Source organism: Notolepis coatsorum (assembly GCF_963971535.1).
Source record: "Notolepis coatsorum genome assembly, chromosome: 12".
Classification (NCBI taxonomy): domain Eukaryota; kingdom Metazoa; phylum Chordata; class Actinopteri; order Aulopiformes; family Paralepididae; genus Notolepis; species Notolepis coatsorum.
In genome coordinates this window covers 57,921,786-57,939,758 of record NC_140176.1, presented here as the reverse complement: position 1 = coordinate 57,939,758, position 17,973 = coordinate 57,921,786, and the positions used below count along the sequence as shown (strand labels likewise).

General features: G+C 47.0%; 1 protein-coding gene across 1 annotated transcript in view; it reads left to right on the top strand.

The window, feature by feature from the left end:
- znf438 (zinc finger protein 438) overlaps positions 1 to 13,524 on the top strand; it is a 101,089-nt gene extending 87,565 nt beyond the window's left edge. Inside the window, exon 4 of the mRNA XM_084325583.1 lies at positions 9,188 to 13,524. Coding sequence (XP_084181709.1) covers positions 9,188 to 9,785 — 598 coding nt within the window. The 3' untranslated portion in view covers positions 9,786 to 13,524. The remainder of the gene's footprint in view (positions 1 to 9,187) is intronic.
- The last annotated feature ends 4,449 nt before the right edge of the window (positions 13,525 to 17,973 follow it).

The window sequence follows — 17,973 nt, the reverse complement described above, 5'->3', positions numbered from 1 at the left end:
ATAGTATCGGGGAGCCTTGGTAGTTCTATTAGCCTCGCCACGGGTCGGGTGTAGGTCCGCCCTTGGACGAGCACTTCAGCTGCTCGGACCTTTCCGTCGGCACCGGTGATCACTTTGCTTACGCGGCCAGCCGGCCACATAGCTCGGGGTAGTGACTGGTCGATAATCATGACGACTGTTCCTTCTGTCAAATTGTCTCTCTCTTTTACCCATTTCTGGCGGGTCTGTAGAGACGGTAGGTAGTGGAGTAGGAAGCTGTTCCAAAACTTGTCAGCCAATACTTGACTGTACCTCCACATTCTTCGGCCGTTCGCTTCTTCAGGCCTGTACATTGTCTGGGGTAGCGCGGGGTCCAGCTGCCCCATCAAGAGTGTGTTGGGGGTGACTGGGTCGACATCTGCTACATCACTTGAGACGTAACCGAGGGGCTTTGAGTTCAATACTCCCTCGATCTCCGTGAGGACTGTCATTAGGACTTCTTCCGCCACGGTCTGGGCCCCAAGCACGGCGTACAGGGCTGTCTTTATTGAACGTACTTCTCGTTCCCAAGTTCCACCGAAGTGAGGTGCGTTCGGGGGATTAAACTGGAAGTCAATCTGGGATGGAGCGAGGTGGGTCTTAATTTCTGGGCCCATAGCTTGGAAGCTCTCTCTCAGCTCTCTTTCTCCGCCTTTGAAGTTTGTCCCGTGATCAGACAACAATATAGACGGTTTGCCTTTCCGCGATGTGAATCTTCGGAAGGCCATAAGGAATGAGTCTGTGCTCATGGTTGGAAGGAGTTCTATATGCATCGCTCGGGTGGTCATGCATTTGAATACAATACCCCACCGCTTCTCGGTTCCTCTTCCTTTCTTTATATACAGCGGGCCGAAACAGTCCATACCGGTGGAGTGAAAGGGCTTGTCGCCGAGTCGGAGGCGACAGGGAGGTAGGTCAGCCATCCGGGGTATACTGGGCTGCGCTCGCCACTTACGACAGTCTAGACAGGTTCGCTGGAAGCGCCGCACTGCTTCTCTCCCTTGCAGTATCCAATAACGACGTCTGATCTCCGCGAAGACTCTCTCTGCCCCTGCGTGGTGCACATCCTCGTCGTATTTCTTTATGATCAGCTCTGTGACCTTGTGTCGGCTGTTCAAGACTATCGGGTACTTGACGTCATCCGGTAAGTCTGGGGCTCTCCGCAGACGACCACCCACTCTGATGAGACTATGGGCGTCGCTCTCGGGTGCTAGGTGGAGCAGTCTGCTGTCTGATGGGACGGGCTTTGCTCCCTGTAGACAGTCTAGCTCATCGGGGAACGAGTCTCTCTGGGCTCGTTGTAGTAGAAGAAGTTCTGCTTCTTCGTAGTCAGCTGCTGAAATGTCAGTAGTGGGCTGAACCTCTGGGTGGTGCCACAGAAATGTCTTTAGCTGCGCACTCTCTAGGGTGAGGCAATCGTCTATGTCGGGGTCTGTGGAGACGAGTGTGTTCAATCCACAGAACACAGATTTCTTGTTTTCGGCCTCTTTACTCGCCTCCCGTGGGGTGGGTGTAGGCCACTCTTCTTCCGGGAGCTTGAGAAACTCTGGTCCGTCACTGTATGGGTTGTGACGGGTGAGGTCATCCAGGGACATTCCCCGGGTGATGACGTCAGCTGGGTTGTGTTTTGTGTCCACATACCTCCAGCTTGCTACTTCTGTTAAATCTTGAATCTCTGTGACTCTGACCCCCACGAAGACCTTGTATCTGCACGAATCAGACCGGATCCATGTGAGTACTGTCGTGGAGTCTGACCACAAGATTGTTCTTTGCACCGGAATGGTGAGTTCACGTTGGATTAACGTGGCGAGGTGCGCTCCTGCTAGGGCTGCGCAGAGCTCTAGACGCGGGATAGATTGTTGCTTTCGTGGGGCTATTCTTGAGCGAGCCAGGATGAAAGCAGCATGTATTTCTCCTCCCTCCTCTCGGGCACGCAAGTAGGCCACCAAGCCGTAGGCTACTTCGGAGGCGTCGCTGAAGACGTGCAGGTCCATCTGGCACGTCTCCGGCCTCACTGTGGGTGGGAAGTAGCTGCGGTGTATGTTAACACCTGGGAGTGAGCTGAGTTCCGTCTCCCACTCTCTCCATGTGGATGCAAGGTGTTCGGGTATGGGGTCGTCCCAGCCCTGGTCCTTGTCCCATAACGCTCTTACAATCATCTTTGCCCTGGTGGTGTAAGGTAGAATACATCCCAACGGGTCATATTGTCTGGCGAGTGTTCTGTATACACTCCGTCTGGTGGTCGGTAGTGCAGTCGACCTTCCCTGCTCCTTGGTCAGGGGTGTGTGTTTATAATGGAGCGAGTCTGTTTTGAAGCGCCAGACTAGTCCTAATGTCATTTCTTGGGCTTCTCCTGGGATGGTCGCCATCCAGGTCTCGCTGCTTGCTGCCTTGTCCTCTGGGGAGAGGCTGCGCAATACTTGCGGGTCGCTGCTGGCCCACTGCCTGAGATCAAAGCCGCCTTTGATCAGGGAGGCGCGGAGCTTGAGTAGAAGGGCCTCGGCTTCTTCTGGCGTCGAGACGCTTTGCAGACAGTTGTTCATGTAGAAACTATTTTCTACACTTTTTCGGACCTCTTCATCAGCTGCTGGGTCCTCTGCGACGTGTTTTTGCAGTGCAAACGTAGCACAGCATGGGCTGCATGTGGTTCCGAAAGGGAGGACTTCCCATTGATAGATGGCTGGTTGCTCATCCCCGATCCTCTCTCTCCATAGGAACCGCAGCAGGGGCTTGTCCTCCTCCACTAGTCTCACCTGCAGGAACATCCCTTTGATGTCGCCGCTGATGGCCACCTTGTCCTGGCGGAAACGTAGTAACACGCCTAGTAGGGAGGGGCCGAGTGTTGGGCCGGGCAAGAGCTCTTTATTCAGATTTTGTGATCCGATCTGGTAGCTGCAGTTGAACACAATACGATCCTTGCCGTTGTGGTGGACTTTGTGGTGCGGCACGTACCATGATTCGGTCGTCTGATCGGCCTCTTTAATGTCAATTTTCTTTGTGTCCCGCTGTGATTAGCTTGTTAATCTCAGCGCGGTACACAGTCTCTTGAGCGGGGTCTCTGGCTAGGCGCCGCTCTGTGTTCAATAGATACCGCTCCGTCGCTTCTTTTGGGGCGTGGAAGGTGGGCATACCCTCTCGCCTCAAGAGTGGAGTTGCGTATCTCATCACTCCGTTGACTTTGACTCTCTTTGTCCCTTGCTCGAGGAGTGCTATGGCGTAAATGTCTTCCTTGGAACGAATGTCTTTCTTTTCGTTCTTAAAGGGCATTGTCTCTAGTGTCCATAGCCTCTCGACATGCTGTAGGAGGGTGGTGTCTTCTTCTGTCACTCTGGAGTGGAGGCAGCTAGTGGCTGCTGTTTGGTTAAGAGACTTAGCGAGGGGGCCTTGTAATGTCCATCCTAGGCGGGTCTCGACTGCTGCAGGACAGCCTCTGGGCCCTGTGTGGACCCGGTCTATCGGGACTATGAGGTCTGCATGGTCGGAGCCTATCAGCAGGGTCGGGGTGGCACAGTCTATGAGCGGGATAGGTAGTTGACGCAGGTGCACATATTTATCCATCAGCTTGGCGATGGGGTAGGTGTACTGCGACAGGCCTATTTCTTGGCTGGTGAAAGCATTAGTAATCCTATACCGTCTCTCTGGCTGCCCGCTTGCTGCGATAGTGAAGGAGACATTCTCGCCCTTTATCGTCTTTAGATATCTTCTTATTGTCCGAATCGTCATCTGGTTTTCGCTCCCCCGCAGCCCCAGCTGGGCCGCAGCGGATGCGAGGAGAAGGGTCTTCTCTGACCCGTCGTCAAGGACGGCGTAAGTGTCCATGACCTTGTCTTGGTAACTCAGTGTTACACGGACCACCTTTTAAGAGCACTCGGGCGCCCCCGCTGCTGACGGGGTCAATGTACATAACACTTGCCTTTGTGCTGCTTGAGGGTGCAGGCTTTCTTCTGTTACTGTCGTGTAGGACATCTAGGTGGGCTCCGTCACACCGACTACACCTCTTCTTTAAGCGGCACTCGGCTGCCATGTGACTGCGCGCACATCGGTAACAGCGTCGGTTGGACTTTATCCATTGACCCACTTCGTCGGCGGTCATCTTCTTGAATGTGTCACATTGTGACAACCAGTGTTCTTTCTCGCAGTACGGGCACACCATCTTCCACTTCTCTTTCATCGAGGGGGTACTGTGGTTCTTGCTGCTCGGTACTGGTTCTGATTGGTGCATGACAGTCACCAATCTTCGGCCATCGTTTGCTCTCCTAGGTCCCTCTCTGGAGCTTGGTGTGCTCCGCACGAACGTATCCAATCGCAGGCTGCTGACTTCTCTCGCCAGGAAGTCGGCTAGGTCTAGGAGGGATGGCTCGGGACCGTTAGGATCACGGTGGTCTCTTTGCCGCCTGAAGCGCTCTTGTCGGGCGGGCGGAAGCTTCTCTAAAATCCTCTCGACATTAGAGTTTGCGTATAGTTCGTGCATACCCTTTTCTCGTTGCGCCCCCAGCATCCCTACCAGGGATTGTACCTTGATAGACAGGTCGTCTAGTGAGCGATTGTCTGTTGCTGGGGGTAGGCGGTCAATATGCCTTATCTCTTGTATTACGTAGTCCCATATGCGTCCATATCTTTGGTCGAGTGCTGCTAGAGCCGCTGTGTATGGGGTAGTAGAGGTGGCATAGGCCAGCGCTATATTGTGCGCTCGGGGCACCTTGAGGTGCTTCAATAGGATAGCATACTTGTGGCGTTCATCAGCTACATCAGCCATCATTGTCTCTAAGCACATCCGTAGCTCCGTGTACTGTGCTCTGTTCTCATGGGTGAAGTCTGGAAACGTCGGTGTGCCAATGTATGATGCCGTAGATGGCTGGCACATCGGTGAGCGTTGGAAGAGAGGCCTCCTAGGCGAGTCTCCTCTTACGCCTCTCGGTGGGCTGGTACCGGCAGGGTACCATGGCCCGCGTATCCAGGTGCTATTCCTCGGGACTGGTCGTGCGTCAATCTCACCCGTGAATTGAGTCGGGGGTCTGTAGCGCAGAGCCGCGGGGGTAGAGCCTGGGCTGTACTGGACCTCCTGGTCCTGTGGAGTACTGTGGTGCTGTCGGGCTTGACTCTCCTCCTCTCCCTCTTCTTCTTCTTCTGTCAGGTCCTCTAGATCCTGTAGTCGTCTATTTAGCCTCTCCGCGGTGTATACCGTTCCTTCCTTGTAGCTGGGTCTCACTGGGACCGGTCGGGGAAGGAGTTCGGAGGGGGGTATAGGCTCTCTCTGGTGGTCGGGCTCAGGGTCGCTTGATCGGTTAGGGGAGGGTGCCCTTGACCCGTGTCTTGACGAGGCCCAGGAACCCCGTGCGGAGGGAGGGGGTGTTGCCCTGGCGATCAGCTGCTCCATTAGCTGCGCTTGTAATCGGTCGCGCTCGGCTTCGCGCTTGGTGAGAGCGATGTCGCGCTCTGCTTCTCTTTGGGCAGCGGCGCGCTGGGCTTCGGCGGCGGCGCGCTGGGCTTCGGCGTGGTCTCTTACCATATTCTCTTCCGTCTGAAGGCGTCTAATCTCTAGACGTATACGATCTTCGTCGCTCCGTTGCTGCGCTTGGAGGCGTTCTCTTTCCATGGAAGAATGTTCGCGCTCACTAAGCGTCTGTGCTTGGAGTCGATCACGCTCTGTTGAGGCTGCTAGGCTGGCGAGGAACGCCTGTGCCAGCATCTTGTCCGCCTCGCTGGGGGAAGACGCTGGTTGAGGTGATCCGCTCCTGGCAGTACTCGTTGGAGATGCGTTCTCCTGCGGGGAGTCCTGGAGCTCTATCTCCTGGGCGCTCTCCTCTTCTTGTACCGGGCAGAGTTCCATCTCTGGAGGGTTGTCTTTCTCCTGGAGCTCTCCGGGGACTACTTCTTCGGTCTTGGCGGGGGGTAAAGTCGTGTCAGTTCCCTCCTGGTCCCTACCGTGAGCTTGGTCAGTTACATTAGAACCCACTAGGGCCTCTGTTGGCGGGGTAGCCTGGTTGATAGGGTCGGACATAATTTTACTTTCTACTTTTTCCGCGTTTACCGTCTGTAGAAGGCTAGGTAGTGGACTGGCAACGTAATCCTCTAAGTACTGAGGTGGCTGCCGTCTACGCTGCGGGCGATCTACTTTAGGAGGACCGTTTTGTGGAGTGTTCATCATAGGCCATTTCAATATTAATACCACTATATTAATATTACACTAGTTATTCTCCGGCTCGAAGGACCAATTGTAACTGAGGGGTACAATTCCCTGACTGTATTGATAAGTATGGTATCATTAAACCACTACCGCTTTATGTACTTTAATTACTGGCCATACAGTACACGATATATGAATATGATGAACACTTCCCACAATGAAATCGGTTCCAGTCAAAGGTATTAATCAAGTATTTAATGGAGCAAAAGGTACATAGGATACTTTACATTATTCTTTGAATGCACTTGTAAGGCAAAGGAGTATGCGTAGGCAAATCAATAACGAATGTCCATTCTCTGGTTACGCAGGAGGTAATTATACAACCTGAATCTTAGGGAATTATATCTATGGTACACTAGTAATAGCGGGAGATACTGGAAAGGGTTCCCACTGGTTGTAAGCCAGCAAGGGGGTAGAAGATCTGTCGGTAGTAGGACGTCTGGTCAACGATGACTAGGGAGACTTCAGGTACAGAAGCCAGTGCAGTAGTCTCTTGATCCACAGACGAATACAGCTTGGTTCTCTTGTAGACTGTAGCTCTACAGTGAAGAAAGCTAGGCGGCCTCAGGCTCTCTGAGCGCCGACTCGACTTGACTCCTCTCGGGGTAAATCCAACACGTGCAGGCGTCGGCGATTATCCGCTCCATAAATCATAGGACCAAAGCAAATATATTCCAGCCGCAAAGGGCTATGTAGTCGTCGGGTAGATTAATCCAGTGTACATGTCCATACGGTCCTCGCCTAGGTCTCCTCGGGTGAAAGCGCCATGCGGTCGGCCCAGCCTGGATAAGAACTCTAGCTAATACGAGAAAGCGTTGGAGATGCTGGTCACTATAGAATTCTAACCGCACGATACACTATACACCAGTGGTGCCCAACCAGTCGATCGCGATCGACAGGTAGATCGCGGGCTGATTTCAAGTAGATCTTGATTAATAAAATTTGATTATTAAAAAAAAAAATTTTTTTTTTGCTAAATCAACTCTGCCTCTCCTTGTTAACTACAACAAGCAATGCTGTTTGTTATTTAAGATGAGGTCGGACTCGGCACTGACAGATTTGTGTTCATTATGCTGCTTTTATAAAGCCTCAAATGACGGCTTACAATTATACAATTTTGGCTGGTAGCTCTCGGCTAGGTGGTAAATTAAAAAGTAGATCTTGGTTCAAAAAAGGTTAGGCACCCCTGCTATACACAAATAGACTATTAAAGACTCAATAGAAATATGTCGCACTCGACGGTATAGCGCCAAACTCTGACAATTCAGTTACTAATTCGCACGTGGTCTCGATGCTCTATTCTGAGGCCAAACAGGCCATACTTCACCGCACGTTGTATCGTGGGTGAGGCTTCAACTTATCCGTAACATGCTAAAAGGACGAAGGGTACGGAGGTAAGGGGCTAAGGGGCTTCTACATTCACCTGCGCCGTATTTATACGCACGGTGAACAAATAGTGCCACTCTCATTTCTGTCGCCGTATCCCTGGGCAGGGCCGGGGCAAGTACAGACATGTCGTGTCGGTGACTTTGAACCTGGCTCCGGAGGCCGGTCCCTGGCGCCGGTGGACCGCTGTCCAATAGGAGAATGGAATATTATGGGCTGGACTAAAGGGATATTCCGTGTATATGTACAAGGAATATACAAGGGATATCAAACGATATACAAATACTATGCAATATATATCAATAAATAAATATATATATTCGGTTTAATCTGATCCTTTGTAACACTAAAGTATAAGTATGTTTTTATCGTTTTCTGCAGCTTTCTTCAGAACGTGATTTATAGCCCTAAATGCATTATATTGATGATCAAATACAGTTTGGTAGGAATCTGTGCGAGATAAAAAATGTCAACTGGACGTGGTTCTAGAAGTTTCTACGCATCATCTGATGATGACCGGATGGGCGGGGGATCGTTTATAATTCCGTGGGCAGCGTTAGATGATTCATCCAGAGTGGGTCATATGTTCATCAGATCAGTTAGTATAGAAGACGTTAGAAAATAACGCTGTATCTTACCGTGGCTTCCTCGCGCCGCTGGCAGATGAGCGTGGAACAGAATTTTTTCTATTATGGGATGGAGAAATGCCCGATCCATTTCCAGGTTGTATAATAGTATATACGTCCAAATCATGTTGTTTTTTCGAGTTATTTGCACCGATCGATGTGCACTGTGTCAATACGGAGTCTCTCTAACGATAGCGAGTGGCCGGACCACATATGGATGAGCACTACCGGTTCAAAGGTTAATTTCCGGTTGGCGATCTGCCGATCTGCCACCAGATGGCGCTCTTGAACCGCTAGATAGTTGAGAGGAGATCAGCAGTGTGTCTCAGGGCTCCGGAAAGGAAATATGATTTCGATGCAGATTTTTGAAATATTGACATCAAAGACGAGTTACGGCGTCTTCGGCAGAATGAGCATGGCTAGGAATGACGTGAAAACTCGTCCGCGGCGATCATAGTGTTAATAATATCAATTGATTATTTTCAAAAGTGCTTTTTCATAAATAGTGGAGGACTTATGAGGCAGGAAAAATTCTGGAAATGTCACAATTGTATTTCATTTTTATTCTTGGCCGCCATTCAAGTCAAAATTGATTCTTGATTCATAATTGATTCTTGATTCAACACATGCATAGTTTTGATTCTAGATTGCAGTTTTGAGTTACTTTTCCCATTTGATTGTGGTAGACACTTTAATATGTCTCAAAGAAAAGAATTACACTGAATCAAATGTAAACTCAACATAAACCTTGAGTGATTTATTTTCCAGTTTAGTCCACTCAGTACGAAACATAAAGGCAGTAATTTATCGCGGGCAAAGCAAGGCACATTTTTGTATTCATCTATTCTTTTTTTGGAATTTGAATAGATTTTTAAATGGAATCGTGATTATAATGTGAATTGATATTTTCTTTTATTTGTTTTGCACACCCCTATCATGCAGTATGTCTTCACCACCTTATCTCTCTCAGTGCCAACTCCCCAGAGCCATCGGATGAGCAGGGCCAGGAGAGGGAAGACCCTGTCGAGCTGCAGATCAAGTGCGGACGCTGCCAGGCCATCACGCCTACCTTCGCCGACATGAAGCTGCATCTGCTGTACGTGCACGGCGAGGAGGTGCAGGTGAGGCTGCGCGACGGCCAGGCCGTGCAGGGAGGAGGCCGCGAGGCGGAGGACGAGCTGGTCAAACACGCCGCACATTATTGGCGGCAGCTGAACGAGAAGCGGAACCTGGTCAAGTGCGGCAGCTGCGACGAGGAGTTCTTCTCCTTCTCCAAACTCAAGAGGCACATCCTATCCCATCATCGAGGAGGGGAGGGGGAGGAAGGCGAGATCCCTTCGTTCCAAGACGACGGTGGGGGGCTGGGCGTCCTGGCGGCGGGCTTGGCGTTTAACTGTGTGCTGTGCAGCCAGGTGTTGGACAGTAAGGAGGAGGTGCTGGACCACTGGAGGAATCGCCACTACTGTGAGCAGCCCGGCCTGCTCTGGGATGCCCTGAGCACCTACTCTGGCCAGGGGGAGGGCGAGGCAGAGGGGGACATGGACACACCTACTCTGAGCCCACACTAGTCAGCCTAGCCCCAGGACGGGCTCCGAGCCCTGCATAGTGGCTCTCCCTCACACACACACATACACTCAGTTAGTCCTGATAATAGTCAGTAGCACAGGGATGGAGAGTTTTCTCATGTGTCTTTAGTGCTAGTTTCATCTTTCACCAATAAAGCATTTGACTCCACATGGTCCTAAAAAGAAAATAAAGTGGAGCCAAGAGTGAAAGTTGATCTTTGCGCTAGAGTGCATTTGGGATGCTCTCTACAGTTCAGAGGATCCAATTTTATAGACTTTATTGTTATTATTATTGTCTCATGTCCTTATTTTTCGATTGCACTGTTAAGTTTTGGAATTCATGTTGTTTTTTAATTATACGTTTTAATATCCTGTTGAAAATGAACAGGGTGGTTTTCTTTCTTTCTACTGCTTATTTAAGTTTGTGATTTAAGGATCAATTATAACCTACTAGACACAGTTAAATTGTTATAAATACTGAGGAACATAAAATTCCATAACAAGGGCGTAGTGTTCTCTATTGGTTGTTGTTACAGTTAAAACCCTTATATGTAACATTGCTCCGGTAACTGAAAATATAAATCCTCAGTTAACACTTGGAACATGTAAACTTAAAGGTAGAAGAATCTGTAATAGTTGGAAATTACAACCTGTATTTTTACAGTGTGAAGCGCTGGAGGGGGTATTGCAATCACTCCTGTGGTTCTGTCTCCGGCTGTCTGCACCAGCCATAACTTCTACAGTTCTTCTACATTTCCGATTTGGATTAACCCTCGGACATAGACTGACAGCAGGCCAAGGACCTGAATTCTAGAATATCTTTCAAATTGGTCAACGACAAGTATTTTATTTGAAATCATTTCCCAGTGAAATCAATAATGGCTGTAAACATAAACGCAAGAGGGTGCCACGACACAAAGCCGGAGTCTCACCTAGACTCCTGTAATCAGACCAGCAACACTTTTACAACTTGCCCAAGTCAGTGAATCTCTTAGTTACATCACTATTGTGCAGAGTTCATGTTTGTAGGTTAAGTAGCCTATTTATGTTTGTCATCTTGTTATATGCCCATGAAATCTAGTGATCTATGCACAATATGTCTGTTCGCATCTTTCAATTCTGTCTGTCTGAAATATACCATCCGTAGTAAGATAAGAATTGACTTTGTATGCATTTGCACCACCTCTATATTTGGTTTTGCGATGTACTGTATTTGAACTGTCAAACTAGGCATTGAAGATCAATTTAGCAATTGCATATCAAACTTCCCTCTTAAAATGTTGTCAAACTCATGAAATGTTTAGGTGAAAAAAGAGTTTACTGATGTTGTGGTATTTCTAAATCATGGCAGTTGGTGCCTGCCGCTGAGAGCACTCTTACAACTCCTCCCACACACACTCGCACATCGGATCAAAACACAAATTTGTAAACACGGTGCAGTACCAAGGGGGGCTCTTTTACCTAGAGGTTGTAGTTTCCCACTATTAGAGATTTGACATTTAAACAGTCCTGTCGAGGATAGTATTGTATAGGGGTCTCTTACAACTTTTACCCTGGAAGGATAAACCATTTGTACCAGCAACAGAGCACCCAAGTGACATCCTTGTGGCCTTCTGAAAATACAAAAAGGATATATAGATATATATATATAATTAGTATTGCTGTTTTCATCTGGCCTCTAATCAACATGGTCCTCTGTAGGCCAGGCACCAGTTCTGTGACTTGTTTGATAAATGCCTATATGTATTCTATGATATGCCAAGGGTCTAAACACACTAGTGATCGTAGAAGTGAATTTGCATTTAAAAGCTTATAGCCACTACTTTTCTTTTTTTTATAAAGACGAAAACAGGAAACGTTTTTAAACTGCCTATCTGTTGTTGCCAGCTAATGTACGTACCTGTGGAATTCTGTACACCCTGTGATGATGATACTGATGATGACAGAGGGATATCAAAACTGTTATGTCCAGAAAGATATGCTATTTTCTACTCGAGACAAAAAAAATACTTTTTAGTGTATTCATGCTTGTAGTTGGTCGTTGAAAGAACCAGCGCTGAGACATTTGTGTTCTGTTCGGTTTGCTTCTTCTAACTTGGGATGTTTAAAGTCTTGTTTTTCTTGGGCGGCAGGTGGTTTACTATTTTGGGAGGGGGGAGTAGCTGTATTTTCTCACCGTTTGTCTGTGTATACCGTTAATATGGAGAAAAGAAAATCACAGGGTCAAGTGAATGTACCTTGAATGTTTTAAAACCCTACCAAATTATACATATTCTATATATATATAGAAGACTTATATTGATAGAAGAATATAGATATATATTGAGAAAATATATATTTACATAACTAGTGAATCAGCTGCTTTGTTCCATCTTGTGATAGAGGAGAGTAAAGGACGACTATATCATTGCCAGGTTGGCAACTAAAGCCATGGAGAGCTGTCCTTATGGGTCTGACACAAAGACATGGGGACTACAAATGAAGGACAAGTTTTTGGCTATGTTTACATGCACGCTGAAGTCCCTTCTTAACCCGGACTACTTAAGGGAACCTGCTTTTGGGTAGACTCATATTTAAACGTTATAACCCAGCTACAATAACCTAGCTTAAGCTTGTATTCCGGTTATGAGAAATCCAGTTAAAATGCCCGGCTTACTCCGGTTATTAGAAATCCAGTTAAAATGCCCGGCTTGCTCCGATCTTAAACTGGGTTACTGTGGCATGTAAACATGTTAATCTGTCAAGCTCAGTCGACCTCACACAAGGTCATAGTTGAATGGTCATTGTTCATTTTGATGTAGACAAGATGTAAAACATGGCATGTCTGAGGAGATGCATAATCATTATCATATATATTTCCAGTCTATTAATAGTATCTTACTATTGCTCAATCAAGGAGGGAGCTAATTTTTTATTTTGCGAGTGCGTGGACCGTTCTTTCTGTGGGCTGGATGCCACATATTTGACAGGAATATTCAAAATCTAAATGGTTTATTCAAGGAAGCAGGGATACTCAAGTGTAGGCTATCCACCATGCGTGTAAACAACTTAACCTGAATATGGCCAATACCCGGGTTACTCCATGCATATAAACGTAGTCGGTGGTTGTATTGGTCAGGTAAAAACAATATATATTCTGCTGTTCATAGAACCTGGTTGTAGAACTATGCTAACGCTGAGTTTGTACCATGATGATGATGGAGCTATGCTAACACTGGGTTTGTAACATGGTGGTTGTAGAGCTATGCTAGCACCATCTTAGCTGGAGTTGTAGAGCTATGCTAACATTGAGTTTCTACTGTCAACCACTTGTTCTTTGATTTCTAGCCCCTAGACTCAAACCAAGGAAACTATAAAAGAAGGAAGGATCATCACATCAGATTACCAGGATTCTATGCTCTGCATGGTGCCAGTTCTATTGAAGCTCAATGCCGGCCGAAATTAAAGTGTCCACACTGTCTTTGCTACACAGTGATTAGATGACCCTTCCTTCTTGTATAGTCTCCTTGACTCAAACCAGGATGTGACTAAATAAGAGGCAGGCTCTTCCCTCAGCAGTGAGATAAGAAAACAGACGACCGACTGTCAGCACAACAAATCAAAATGTGTGGAAAAATCACATAGGTTATGTCATGTTTTCAGTTCACACAAAAAATAGGTGACTCAAAAAAATGACAAAGTGTTTGTGCTTGTGACTGTGTACCTGAAAAAACTAATGTTTATGAGAATAAAGATATGCTTTATGGAGGACAAGACAGCTTGTTTTTCATTAGTCCAAAATTTTAATTGTTTTGCCAATTCTTTAAATGACATCTCCCTTATTTTTGTAATTATGTTGTAAATATTGTTATTGTGGGGAGTTGTACAGAAACTAGTAATAATGCAAGAAGGACATCTCCCCAGTCTATATCCAGTAGAGCTCAGGCGTAAATGATTGACATGTTGGTAGCAACAGAGTCGGCCACATCAAATGTTGATGTAATTATATTTTCTCATTCTGTGCATTTCTGCCCATAAGTGTCCTATTTTACTTCCGCTCCTACCTCTCTCTCTCTCACAGCCAAGATTCCTACCTACCCACACATCCACACACAAGCCCCTCTTAACACCTTCCACATGTGAATGGCTCATCTAGCAGATAAGCAGACCGTGGCTGGGTGGGGGAAGCAGACAGGAGGAGCCTGTGTGTGTGTGTGTTTATCCATCAGAAGATATCCAGAGAATGGGCGTAATTGCATTTTCACTCAGTATAGGTGAGTGTGTGTGTGTGGGGGGGGTTACTGTACAAACGGGTCAAGTCAACTGGGTTAGCCAAAGGGGTTATCAAGAGCCTGCATATGTCTTACTTATACACCCCTCCCCCCCAAACACCCCACCCATCTGTCTGGTAAGAAACATCGTTGTAGCTTAACCGTGTTCAGCCCCCCCAGATAATGAGTGTGTGTGTTACACCATATTTAATGTAGTAGACTGACCATGTACTGTACCCATCACTGCCTCAATCACTAATGGTCACATGGCTTGTTGATGCATCGCTAACAGTCACATGGCTAGTTGATGCATCGCTAACAGTCACATGGCTAGTTGATGCATCGCTAACAGTCACATGGCTAGTTGATTGATTGATTGAACATTTTATTAACAGATTGCAGAATGGGTACAATACAGTACAGCTCAATACACACAATTGTTAACACTTGGACGCCACAGCGATATGCGTGACGTGTTGTTAAAAGGACGACGCTGTAAAGTATAGGAATACGTGGCAGTGTTTGCAGGGCTATAACTATATTCTATATTATAGCTATGGATACAATACTATGGCTCATTTGACATCGACTATATCATTCAATATGTGTTAAAGAAATAATTGTTTAGTCTTTGATGCTTTGATCGTCACCAACGGCACACGTTGTGGAGTAAAATACACACATATATTGTGATCGAAGTGAAATCATGGTTGGATCACAGCAGGAATGATGCCATATAGGCCTTACCTTCACTAGGATGTACCCCAAAAAGAATATTCCAATTATCTGATCGCGAGTCCCAGTATTGGTGTCGCCAACATAATCCGCCACACATCATGCAGTAATTGGACAATTGTGAAGGACAAGAATTCAAAATGTTGGACATGAAGAGAGGCTTGGAGAATCTCCTTTGGGGGATATCTCCGTCTCTAGGGGGGGGCTTCTTCAACAGGAGAGCTGATTCCCCTCAAAACCGCCAACGGGGGAAAGAGTGCTAAACATATGGCTTATTTAATAATTTTTCTTATTGTGTTGTCAGTGCTATTTTTTCATAAATGTGCGGGGGGGGGGGGGGGGGGGGTATCTGTGACATGGGAGCCCCCTGCACTCTCCTCTATTGGGCAATTCACGCTTCTCAATCCGATCGGGACAACCGGTCCCCTTGCCTGACCAATAGAAATCCGACTGGAGACTTCTGATCGACCCACAGGTCAAGATATCATGTTTCAAAGGGTGCTCGATATTGCCACCTGGGTGGATGCGGCCGGTATTGCACATTGGCATTCTCAAAATGATTCCCCATGTTAACCCAGATGTCCGTGTGCCTGTAATGAATGGAAATATCGAATAAAAGAAATAACTATGAAAACCCGACTACTCGGGTTTGGCGCCCAAGCGCCGGCGAGTTAACCCGACTATCATCGGGTCTGGCGTCGGGATGCAGACCAGAGAAAGACTTTCGTCTTGTTTACATCAGGGTCCCCCATTTTCAATTCATCATAACATATATGACATACAGACAGACAGTACTGTTACATCTAGACATTTATGACATACCAGATCTACAAATATACCGTACTGTTTATGAGTACAAAAAGAGTCTTAAAAAGAGAGTATATACATTTCAAATCAAATTTATTTGTAAGGCCCGACAACACACGTTAATGTCCCCATGGGCCGTACGCGTCTTCTTTAAACAAGTCAAGAAGAAACATAACAATAAGTCAAGAACAGAACAAGAACACCATAAGGTCCAACAAATTTAAAATAAATGCAAATAAATGAAAGAATGCAAGCACTCCCAGACATACCCCACACGAAGGTAAGGAAAAACTCACTAAAACCTAACAATAGGGAAAAATGCTCCACAGGCAGTGTGGAGGAGAGAAACCTTAGAAGGGCCATTCAAGGGGGGATCTCCCTTCTTAGATGTCGGTGATAGTAGTGTTGCAGACTAACAGTTGATAAGCATGCACTCAAGTGTGTAGTGAAACACAGATGAGTGCATGCAATAGCAACTGAACATTTTGAAAGATTAAAGATAGAGCTGATAGCGATAGCAACTGAACATTTTGAAAGATTAAAGATAGAGCTGATAGCGAATTTATTTGAGGCACGGGCGGCGCAAAGAGGGTCGCGTCCTCCCCGTCTTAATCACGGCACATTCAACACTCCGGTCATTGCTCGGAGACAGGGAGATAGGGGGCGGCGCAGAGAGGGTCGCAACCTCCCCGACATCATCACGGGACGTCCAGCACTCCGGTCACCACTACGAGACTGCCGGAGACATGAGGGCACGCAGAGAGGGTCGCATCCTCCCGGCCTTCATCACGGGACGTCCGACACTCCGGTCAGCACTCCAGGACAGCAACTCACAGGGAGACGGGACAGGCGTTAGACAGCTCGTGTGATTGTAGTGGGAGGACATAGCAATAGATACAAGTGGTGAGTATATATGTGAATAGAGTAGATATATGAAGTAAGCATATTATGTGAATAGAATAGAAGTACTTAACCCAGCAATGAAACCGCGTCGACGGACCAGTTGACAAGACCACGGACAGATGACGGTAAGTAGCTGATCCATGGCTTCGGTGGTGCATGTAGAGCAGTCACTGCAATCTTGGCCAAGACCCCGAGGCATCCCTCACCTTAGGGGGAAGAAACTGTACATTGGAGGAGGTTGGGTAGGGGGGGGGGGGACTGTACATTGGAGGGGGTTGGTTTTGGACATTTACAGGGGCCAGTTTCGAATTGCAGTCTCCCGTAGGTGCTCTTTGAGAGTGGTTTTGAAGGTGGGTAGGGATTCATATTATTTTACGGCTGTGGGTAGGGCGTTCCACATTGATGTGGCATAATTGCGAAACGTGTTTAGTCCCTTGTTTGAGCCGAATCTGGGTTCAACATGATTTGTGGAGCTCCCGCTGGTGTTGTGGTCGTGGTATTCACTGAACTTTGGGAAGTATTTTGACATGTCAAAGATCAAAGTCAAAGATTTAATTTGCCATGTATGGACGAATCCACATTGGAATACAGGTACAGAGCAAACACTGTGTGTCTACTACTAATCCAATACAGGAGCAGAGTAGAAACAGTACAGGAAAAATATGTAAAAACACAGACAGTATAAAAGCACAAATGCTAAAATTGATATCAACATCCCCTAAAAGTGCATATCATAGTTAAGTGCATAATGCATAGAGGCACAAATTACAGTAAAAGTGCATATAATCAAAGTGCATGATGCACAGACACACAAAAACAGCACTTCCACAAACCTGACTAATAAACACACCGAAACAAAATAGGATAAAATACAAAACTAGCCATTGGAGTTATTCAGGCTGCGCACAGCACTGGGGAAGAAGCTCTTAGTAAACCGAGAGGTAGAGCATGTGATAGAGCGGTACCGTCTGCCCGAGGGGAGGGGGAGAAAGAGGCCTGCGGCTGGGTGACCAGAGGGGTCGTTGATAATGCCAGAGGCACAGGAAAGCAGCCTGGCACCATAGATCTCTTCTAGAGCTGGCAGGCTAAACCCGATTAATTGTGCGAGACGCACAATTCTGTTCAGAGATTTCTTCTCCTGGTCTGTGATGTTACCAAACCATAGTACAGGAGGAAGTAAGAACGCTCTCGATCACACAGCGATTGAAGTTGTGTAGAATCACCCTGTTATTTGTGAACTCTTTAGTTCCCTGAGAAAGAAAAGACGTTGCTGGGACTTTTTTTTTTATTTTTTTAACTCAAATTTGTATTTGCAGTTTTAGTTTTAGTTTACAAACATACATCAGACAATACATTCAAATAACAGAAATAATAAAGAAATATACCCCCCCTCCCGTCATCCACCCCGAGAGATAGGGCTCCCCCATATCCCAGGACCTCTATACACGGAGCCGGGCTCCAGCGACACGGGTCCCTTGAATTGATTGGGCCTGGTC